This window comes from Neomonachus schauinslandi, chromosome 11 (assembly GCF_002201575.2).
Source record: "Neomonachus schauinslandi chromosome 11, ASM220157v2, whole genome shotgun sequence".
Classification (NCBI taxonomy): Eukaryota; Metazoa; Chordata; class Mammalia; order Carnivora; family Phocidae; genus Neomonachus; species Neomonachus schauinslandi.
The window spans coordinates 8,424,819-8,435,226 of NC_058413.1; the positions used below are offsets into that span (position 1 = coordinate 8,424,819).

A 10,408-nucleotide genomic window follows, 5' to 3' on the forward strand; every position below is an offset into this window, starting at 1 on the left:
TTTTTTTTTTTTTTTTTTTAAGATTTTTATTTATTTATTTGAGAGAGAGAGAGAATGAGAGCGAGCACATGAGAGGGGGGAGGGTCAGAGGGAGAAGCAGACTCCCCGCCGAGCAGGGAGCTCGATGCGGGACTCGATTCCGGGACTCCAGGATTATGACCTGAGCCGAAGGCAGTCGCTTAACCGACTGAGCCACCCAGGCGCCCTGTAGTGGGGATTTCTAAGCAAATTCAAAGTGTACCTGTATCTAAACCAGTCCAGATGACACTAGGACCATTTTTGGGGACCCATACGCTCCTCCTGTGTGGCCCTGTCCCAGTAAAACTGTGAGGACGAGATCTGCTTTCTAAATTGAGGAGTCCTATAAAATTTAACTCAGAAGGAAAAATGACCTTCGGGGAGCCCAGGTGGCGCAGTCGGTTAGGCGTCCAGCTGTTGATCTCGGCTCAGGTCCTGATCTCAGGGTCGTGAGATTGAGCCTCGTATGGGGTTCACCACTCAGAGTGGAGTCCGCTTGGGATTCTCTCTCTCCCTCTGCCTCTGCCCCTCCCACTACTCTCATTCTAAATAAATAAATAAATAAATAAATAAATAAATAAATAAATAAATAAAATATTAAAAAAGAAGAAGAATTTATTTATTTTTTATTTTTTATTTTTTTTTAAAGATTTTATTTATTTATTTGACAGAGAGAATGAGAGAGAGAGCACATGAGAGGGGGGAGGGTCAGAGGGAGAAGCAGACTCCCTGCCGAGCAGGGAGCCCGATGCGGGACTCGATCCCGGGACTCCAGGATCATGACCTGAGCCGAAGGCAGTCGCCTAACCGACTGAGCCACCCAGGCGCCCAAGAAGAAGAATTTAAAAAATAAAATAAAAAAGAAAGCATAAGAGCCCTGATCTCTCAAAAGTGCCTGAATGCCTATGGGCTTTTTCTTCAACCAACAAAGGCAAAATTAAGAGAGCTGAACTCGTACAAATATTCCAAACCTCTGCCTAAATTGACTTAATATCCACTAAAACCAGAAGGTATATAAGGGCTCTCACCAATTGGAGAAGACTAAATGAAGCAAGGGCTGGCTCTTGCAATGCTTCCATCTTACCCATTAAAAAAAATCAAACAGGGGCGCCTGGGTAGCTCAGTCAGCTCAGGTCATGATCCCAGGGCCCTGGGATTGAGCCCGGCATTGGGCTCCCTGTTCAGCAGGGGAGTCTGCTTCTCCCTCTCCCTCTGCCCCTGCTCATGTGCTCTCGCTCACTCTCTCTTTCAAATAAATAAATACAATCTTTAAAAAAAAAAATCAAATGAATGAAGTTGGAGTTTTGTCCAGGATCTGGGTGCAGTCAGTAAAATTGTGATTCCAAGGTTCCCTGGAGTTCCAAATGCCCAACACCTTGCTGTCTAACGTACCTAGAGACTCAGAATGGTTCGCAGTGGTGGATCTCAGCTCTGCTTTCTGTAGTAGCCCAGCTGACAAGAAGAATCAGTATTTATCCACCTTCAGTTGGAAAAACCAGCAATATACCTGGATTGCTGAAAGCCCATCCTTATTTTTCACAGGTTTTATTCACATCAGGTCTTGCCAAACTTACAGCTCCCTAACAACTCTACAGTCACTTGACATGTCGATGACCTACTGGTATATTCCCTGCCTAGGAGGGAGGCCTAAGAAATAAATTTGATTTATCCATTATAGCAATTAGCTTGCAAAGACCATAGGCCTCTAAGGAAAAACTGCGGTTCCCAAAAGGCAAGGCCCACAACCTAGGACATGATTTGATTGCAAAAGGCAGTCTCTCTCTCACCTGAAAGAATAAAGACTATCCCAGACTTCCCCAGACTCACAACTAAGCGGCAATTAAGGAGTTTCCTTGGACTTGCAGGATATCGTGGATCTTGGGTTCCAAATTTTTCTCTGATCGTGACTCCCCTGGATGAGCTTACAAGGATCCCAATTCCAGAGCCCTTACCCTGGGAAGATAATCGTGCCAACTAACATTAGCCCTGCAACAAATTCTCGCCCTAGGGCTCCTAAATTATACTAAATCTTTTTTTTTTTTAAGATTTTATTTATTTATTCATGAGAGAGAGAGAGAGGCAGAGGGAGAAGCAGACTTCCCGCAGAGCGGGGAGCCCGATGCGGGACTCGATCCCGGGACTCCGGGATCATGACCTGAGCCGAAGGCAGACGCTTAACCATCTGAGCCACCCAGGCGCCCTATACTAAATCTTTTATCTCATTTGTCCGCAGCATGATCAGCAGGCTCTAGGAATTCTAACAGAGCAGCATGGAGGAAAACATAGACCAATTGCTTACTATAGCTTACAGTTAGACCCAGTAGCCAGACCATATCCAAACTGTTGGAAAGCACTAGCTACAGCCACTAGACTGGTGGAACTGGTATTAGGACAAGACTTACACTTACAAGTACCCCAAGCTCTCTGATGAGGCTCAATGTTTCTCAGCAGGCAGACTTGTATCTTATGAGAACCTTCTCCTCTCACCTTCTAACCTCCATCTTAAGCAGCTGGCAACTTGTTCAGCCAGCTCTGCTACTCTGCTACTCTGCTTCCCTGCCTGACAACCGTATGGACCACCGTACCTGGGTGGGCGTGAGGTCGTGGCTCGCACTGACTTACAGGACACACTGGAAAACCCAGATGTGATATTCTTGGTCGATGCGTCCCATGCTCAGAATTCACTAGGGAAATATCGAGCACAATATGCTGCAACATCTCAATACAACTATTGGAAAGGGGGGTGCCTGGGTGGCTCAGTCGCTTATCAGGTCATGACCCTGGGGTCCTGGGATCGAGCCCCACATTGGGTTCCCTGCTCAGTGGGGAGCCTGCTGCTCCCTCTGCAGCTCCCCCTGTTCGTGCTCTCACTCTGTGTGTGTGTGTGTCAAATAAATAAATAAAATCTTAAACTACTGGAAAGGGAAATCTTCCCCAACTTAAGTCAGTGCGATGAAGCACTGACTTACCAGATGCCCTCCCTCAGGCTTGTCAGTTCTCCAAAGTAAAATCAGTAAGCATTTATACTGATAGCAGATGTATCTTTGGGATGGTCCATGACTTGGGCATGTTATGGAAACAGAGAGGGTTCCTCACTTCTAACAGAACCCCCATCAAAAATGGGCCCCAAGTAGGAAGTGAACCACTCCCCGCTAGTCTATTCCCTAGCAATTTGCAATGATTAACACTAAAGTTCATACTAGAAAAACAGAAGCTGAGTATCAGGGAAGTACTCTAGCGGACTTCTATGCTACGTCGGCCAGCACTAAAATTATTCCAGTAGGCAACTTGAATGAACGAGGGTGCAAATGTAATACTAGATGAGGACTCACTGAGGGCCCAGAGGGCTGCCGGGTTCTTTTTGAATGCCATCACTAAAAGCCTACATTCTGCAACTCATCGTGGGACAGATAAAATGACCCAAATTACGAAAAAGTAGGGGTTGGGGTACCTGCTCCGGTGTCGCATAATTGGTTTACCGATTTTGGTTACCAAACTGGTCAGCCAGTTTCTGAGCTGATTCGTCCAACCCATAACCCTGGAAAGACCGTTAAGGTAGTAGATGGAGCATTCCCACCACCTACTGGGCCATGTGAAGACTTACAAATGGATTTCATTCAATTGCTCCCTGCAATGGGTTATCAATATGTTCTTGTGATTGTATGTTCTTGGGATGGATTAAAACCTTCCCATGCAGAAGGGCTGACACCACAACCATGACTAAGAAACTTTTAGAAAATGTATTTCCTTCTGGGGTATCCAAAGAGAGATCTCCAGTGACAGGGGAACCCATTTCACTGGGTGAATAAGTAAAGAATTAAATAAGGCTCTGCTGACACAATGGTATTACCATCATCCTTACCATCCTCAGTCATCTGGTAGAGTTGAACGGATGGGTGGTTATTTAAAACTAAAGCTACCTAAATTAACAAAACCAACTGGATTGCCACAGCCAAAAGTTCTACCATTGGCTTTGATGGCAATTAGATCAACACCTATGGGAAAGCATAAAGTAATGCCTTATGAAAGAAACAGTAACAGGAAGACCCATGCCTTTGGCTGATAGAAATCCATGTGTTTCCTGTACTCACAAATTCTGATATGACTCAGTATTGTAAAGTACACACACACATTGTAAAGTTTTAATTCATTATGCAAAAGTGTATTTCCACCAAGTAAAGGAAGCTTTCTGTGATCCTCCTACAGACAGTCAAAACTTCCACAACTTAGAACCTGGAGAGTGGGTCTTCTGGAAACAACACCTGGAAAGATTGCCCTTGAACCTCGTTGGAAGGGGCGACACCAGGTTCTCCTCACTACCCAGGTGGCAGCCAAACTTCAGGGACTTGAAACTTGGGTCCACATGTCCCAACTGAAAAGGGCTCCTCCAGACTCTTGGAACTGCATTCCAGCAAGAGATGTAAAATTAAAACAGACTGGGGAGATTCCTCCCCAGAAGCAGTCAACATCTTGAGGCAGACAGCTCTCCCAAGATCACTGATCAAGATCTTCATCTCATATGAAATCTTTATCCCTTTTATCTATTTGCTATTGGCTTTTCTCTCTATTAATGCATGGGAAGACAGCACTATGATTAGAATTTCAAAAATAATACTACTGCAGGAAACCTCGCTAACTGCTGGGTTTGCCATGCCATGCCACCATCAGGACGTAAAGGGAGAAACCCCCTTAATTCACCCTATAAGTAACTTCACTGACATCCCACATGCCACTGTATGCCTAAACTTCCCACAGGCCCCTTTTATAAAGTTAAAATGCTAAATCCACAGACCCTCATTCTTTGCCTCAATTTAACCTAACCCTGGGATGGGAAAATGAGATCTGTTGGAGAGAAGAAAAAAAAATATATATATGACATTGCAGAGCAGTCAGTGTTAATCAGACCATGTTTAGACTTGCTTTCGGGCCCATATATTTCAGTGGTCTTTCAATATGCGATAATACAGTATTTGAATCTTGGTTGAATGATGCTAACACCTCTATACCAACCAATGGGTCCATACATGCTAATACTTATGACAGAGCCCTAAGTACACCCCCTGGTGTTCCATTGACCCTTCATCATACCTCAGAAACTCAACATTGGTCCACTCCTTTGAATTTATACTATTGACCAAAAAGAAGTTTACCAGCAGATGTATCCCTCTGGATAGGTGTCATTTGGACAGTCCCTTCTTCCTTCACCTGAAATTAGTACAAACAAATATGTGATTAAAAACTTATCCTTGGGGCGCCTGAGTGGCTCAGTCGTTAAGCGTCTGCCTTCGGCTCAGGTCATGATCCTGGGATCCTGGGATCGAGCCCCACGTCGGGCTCCCTGACCAGCAGGAAGCCAGCTTCTCCCTCTTCCACTCCCCATGCTTGTGTTCCCTCTCTCGCTGTGTCTCTCTCTGTCAAATAAATAAAATCTTTTTTTTTTTTAAGATTTTATTTATTTGCGAGAGAGAGAATGAGAGACAGAGAGCATGAGAGGGAGGAGGGTCAGAGGGAGAAGCAGACTCCCCGCTGAGCAGGGAGCCTGATGTGGGACTCGATCCTGGGACTCCAGGATCATGACCTGAGCCAAAGGCAGTCGCTTAACTAACTGAGCCACCCAGGCGCCAAATAAATAAAATCTTAAAAAAAAAAAAAAAAAGATTTAAAAAAATAAATAAATAAAAAACAAACAAAAAAACTTATCCTTAACCTTGACAACCATCGCCGAATCTACTGCTAAGGCCATGGGTGGACAACAGACGTCCCTAAACTCTCTTGCTAATGGGGTTTAGATAACAGAATTGTTTTCGATTACTTGCTGGCTGAAAAAGGAGTTGTCTGTGCCACAGTAAAAACCTCCTACTGCACCTGGACCAACACTTCCGGTTTTGTAGAAATTCAAATACAAGAAATTAACGAACAAGCTACCTAGCTAGAACAGGTTAATACCTCATCAGGTACAAGCTTTGACTTAGGTGGTTCCAATCGAATTGGCTCATGGGGGCCCTGGCTAAGAGCAGACTTCAGCTTCTCATCCTACTCATAGTCAGCATTTATCATCTCTCTGGTGCACTGAGTTCTCTCCGAGATCGTCCACGAATGTTTGCAGCCATCAGCACATCAGACAGTCTCCCTGCTCCTGGAGAAACAAGAAAGAAGACTCACAACGGGGGTGCCTGGGTGGCTCAGTCGGTTAAGCATCTTCCTTTGGTTCAGGTCATGATCCCAGGGTCCTGGGATTGAGCCTGCTCAGCAGGGAGCCTGCTTCTCCCTTTCCTCCAAGCTCGTGCTCGCTCTCGTTATTGCTGTTGCTATCTCTGTCTCTCTCGCTCTCAAATAAATAAATAAAATATTAAAAAAAAAAAAAGACGCACAACAGACAAACGGTGAAAGTAATTCTCCAATGGATTTGACATCATAACCATGAGTTTCACGATAAGGTAAGAACAATTTAACTCTGATGATGACTGAGAGTGGTACCAATACCGAATTTGTGGTCAATCTATTACCATGCAAGGATGACCAAATGGAAACAATTGTTAAATTCAACAAGGAGGCCATTAGACTGAGGTGGCTCTCACCCCCTGGCGCCTATGTAAGCAAACCCAAATCGAAGCCTGTAAATACCTCAAGGTGACTAAAATGAGACCAAAGGACAACCGATTGCCAACAGCCAACTAGGGTTCAAGCTGTAGCCAATCAATACCTTCCTTACTTTGCTTCCACCTCTTCTCTATTAAAGTTTTTCCCCAGCTCCCGTTGATAGAGTGCTTCTAACCACTTCTGGTTTGGCGCTGCCCCACTTGAATCGATTTTGTGCAAATAAATTCCTAAAATTTTAATATGCCTCAGTTTATCTTTTACCAGACCTCATTCTGTCTCCACCCTCCAAATCTATGTTTCCTTTTATAACCCTGTCCCCCTGATCCCAAGGCTTGGGAGTTAGCCTGGGCCTTTCTCTGATCAGCACGGTGAGTCCTGCACCAGGTTCTGTGGATTCTACCCTCTTGTTGGCTCAATCAAGGACAGCAGCTAGCCTCTAAGGGGGCCTTTGTTAAAAATTAGTGAAAAGGGCCCCCTTGGGGCCAGTGAATTAGGGAAAGATGCCCCTCTGAGCAGAAGCAGCTTTCAGGTGCTTGCCTAACACATTGCTCCTTGGTGAGAAGAGGTATCCTCTCTTCCTGGCAGACACTGGGGTGCATGACTCACTTGGGGGCACAGGGGGCCCTTTGTTTGCTGGGAAGATTGCACGCACATCCTGTGGCCCCGCTTGAACCTTTTGCCTCCCCTCCGTTGGCCCTGTAGCAACTGCCTTAATGTTATTCTTACTGCAAGCATGGACTACTTGCCAGAGTCCCCATCTTTCTCTCATCGCTCCCTCCCTTGTGGGGGGGGATGTGAATCCTGTGAATCCACAGGACGATCAAGGCTGCCTCCAGAATGCCTTGCACACTGGCTCCAGGCACTCCTCATGCCTTCAGGACAAATGCAGACTCTTAGCCCAGCACCCAAGGCCCTGGCCCTGCTCATTCCTGTTTCCTCTTCTGCCTCTCCCACAGGAAACCCTCCATCACTCGGCACTTCCCTGGCCTTGGCTAGGAAAGCCCTAGCTCCTTTCTCCTCCTGGCAACCTGTCCTGGCCTTTCTAGACTCATCTCAGTATCTTCCCTCGAAGTCTTCTCAGATTGGGAGGCCTCTCTCTTGGCTTTATCACCCTATGTTGCAACTAAGCCTGGCTAACCATTAGGCACTGAGGACATAGCGCCTAGAACCCACAAGATCTATAGGGGTCCATGGAAACATTTGAATTTACTTTAAAAACAGAAGAGAAAGGTAACATTCAAGGGTCAGAGAAGAGGCATTAATTTTTCTCACATCAGAGAAAATAAAGAAGTTTGTAGGGCCCACAAAAATCTATTAAATCTTTTTTGTTGTTGTTGTTTTTAAATAGAGGAAGATACCCATGGAGGCAAAAGTCCATAGGTCCCATGGAAAGCCCCAGGGTGGTCCTGGTTACTACTGTTTCCCCATCCCACAGTAGACCCGGTAAAGGAAAGATCTGCTAGGAAGGGCGGATGAAACATCTCCCCCCTCCCCGCTGTGTTAGGTAATTTTTTCAGTGATGAGAGTGAAGCTTTATCTTCATAGGGTAGCTCTGAGGATCAGCTGGTGAGAATGCTTCAGGACTACAGAGCTGGGAGCTGTTTCTGGAGCTGGGCGGGATGCGGGCAAGGAGAGAAGCACCACACATTAAAAAATGGCTCCAGGTGGCTTTGATACCTTTCTTTTGGTAACAAATAAAATGATCCTACTGAAGGGCGCCTGGCTGGCTCATGGATAGAGCGACTCTTGATCTGGGAGTTGTGAGATCGAGCCCCACGTTGGGTGTAGAGATTACTTAAAAATAAAATCTTAAAAAAAATTATCCTATTTATACCGGTAGAGAGAGATCTGGCAGGACATATAACCAAAGTGTCTCACAGTGGCCAGCCCTGATCGTGGGTTCCCTTTGTGATTTTTTTTTTTTTTAACCCATACTTAGGAGCATTTGAAGGTCAGGTCTGTATCTCATTTTCCCTTTGTGCCCCTGGGCTCAGCACAAGTGAAGGACATAATGAACGAAGGAATCCCCCATCTCATGGCACCGTTTGGCAAGCATCAGCACCAGGGCCCCGAGTCCCGAGAGGCTGAAAGCAGTGCAGCTCCTCCTTGAAAGCAAGGCCAGAGGTGCAGAGAACAGAGCTGTAGGGCCGAGACTCAGTTTACCCAAGGTGATATCTCTCGCGGGTCATCGTGGGGACAACAGCTCCAAGTGGTGACAGACACCTGCAGGCACTTAAGAAATTTTGGTTCTGGGCCGCTCTTCGTGAACACTTAGGGGATAGGCTTCCTGTGTTCCAAGTAATTTAATCTATCCCATGGCTCCCGAAGGGCTGGAATTGTTTCCTTTTTATAAGCGGTTGCTGCCTGTTAAGTCATAAACAGTATCAGTCTTGTCTGTCTCGTTCACAGCCCAGCGCCTACAAGCGTGTTGGCACACAGTAGGTGCTGAGTGGGCGAACGAGTCTGTCCAGGGTTACTTCTTTAACGGATCGCTGGGTACCTCCCCAGCGAAAAGCATAAAACCCAACTCTAGATAATAAGACCCTGCATGGCCTCCGCACCCTGTAATTTGGATCTCTAGGAATCGCCTTTGTTGTGGGCGACCAACCCCAGGCAAAGCAAGCACCTGCTCCTCCAGCCGGTCCTCGCGGAAAGACCCCAGGCTGCCGCGCCCCTGGCTGCTTCTCCGGGTCCCTTCTCTCTGCTTCCTGGGAGCTGGGGCCCCCGAGGCATCCCGGGGCTTACGGCCAGGGTGCTCCCCAGCGCTTCGCAGCCGTGGGGGCGCGCGTCCCGAAGTGCCCGACACCCCGCCCGGGGTCAGCGTTCTTTGCCTCCTCCGGCCGGGCGGGGATTCTGGGGCTGCGTCAAGGGTCTCGTCTGGCACCCCCCCAGGCCTCCGGGGGCCGGAGCCTGAGTCACGGCGGCGCACGCCCTCTCCTCCCGGCTATCAGCCTGGGGCCCCCTCCGTCCCGCAGCGTCGGGCCCCGGCACAGCCGGCTTTCCCCGAATCTACCGCGCGCCCCCCTCTTCCCAGCCCGAGTCTCTGCGGCCGCGGCCCCCGCCCCCGGCCGGCTCTCGGGGAGCTCCGCGCGTCCGCCCCTCCAATGGAGGAGCCCGAACTCCCGGCGCTCCGGGGCGGCTCCCGCGGGAGGGGGCGCGGCCGCCCCCGCGGCTCCACCCTCTCCGCGGGGCCGCGGCCATCTGGGGCCCCTGCCAGTCGCGTCCGCTCTGGGGCCCGCGCCGAGCTCGCGCGGGAGGAGGCACCCCGGCGGGGAACCGGGCCTCCCACCAGGCGGTCCCCAGCCGGCGCCGGTGAGGGGAGCCAGGCGCTGAGATGCCCCGAGGGGGCAGTGGCTGCGAGCTGAGCCCGGGTGGAAGCGCGTCGCAGCGGACGCGGGCGCCCCTCGCCACTTCGGTGACCCTTCAGGAGCCGGGACCGGAGCCCCGGAGGCGGCGGCGCGGGCCCGCGAGGGCGGCGAGGTCTGTGCTCCTAACGTCTGGGGCGGGCGCCGGCTGCGGAGCCTCGGGCCAGCTCGTCGCCTCCCGCCTCTCCCCCCCCAGCCCCCCGCGAGCTGGCAGGAGGAAATAGCGCGCGGCCCCTTTAAATTTACCCAGGAGCCCTTAAAGGAGCCCCAGGGGCCCCAGACAGGAGTCCCCACCCCGGTCCAGCCCGCGCCGCCGAGCGAGCAGCCAGCCGTCCGTGCGGCCAGCCGCCCCGTGCATGCGCCCCGCGCCCCGGGGCCCCGAGCACCGAGCGCCCCGCGCGGGCCGCCGCCGGCCCCGCGGCCCC

The 10,408-nt window shown here is 49.5% G+C and overlaps 1 protein-coding gene across 1 annotated transcript in view; it reads left to right on the forward strand.

Annotated features, from left to right (window-relative positions):
* Window positions 1-9,952: 9,952 nt before the first annotated feature.
* The window catches only part of ZFTA (zinc finger translocation associated), a 6,255-nt gene continuing 5,799 nt past the window's right edge, over window positions 9,953-10,408 (forward strand). The window contains exon 1 of the mRNA XM_021685254.1: window positions 9,953-10,098. Within this exon, the coding sequence (XP_021540929.1) occupies window positions 9,953-10,098 (146 nt within the window). The remainder of the gene's footprint in view (window positions 10,099-10,408) is intronic.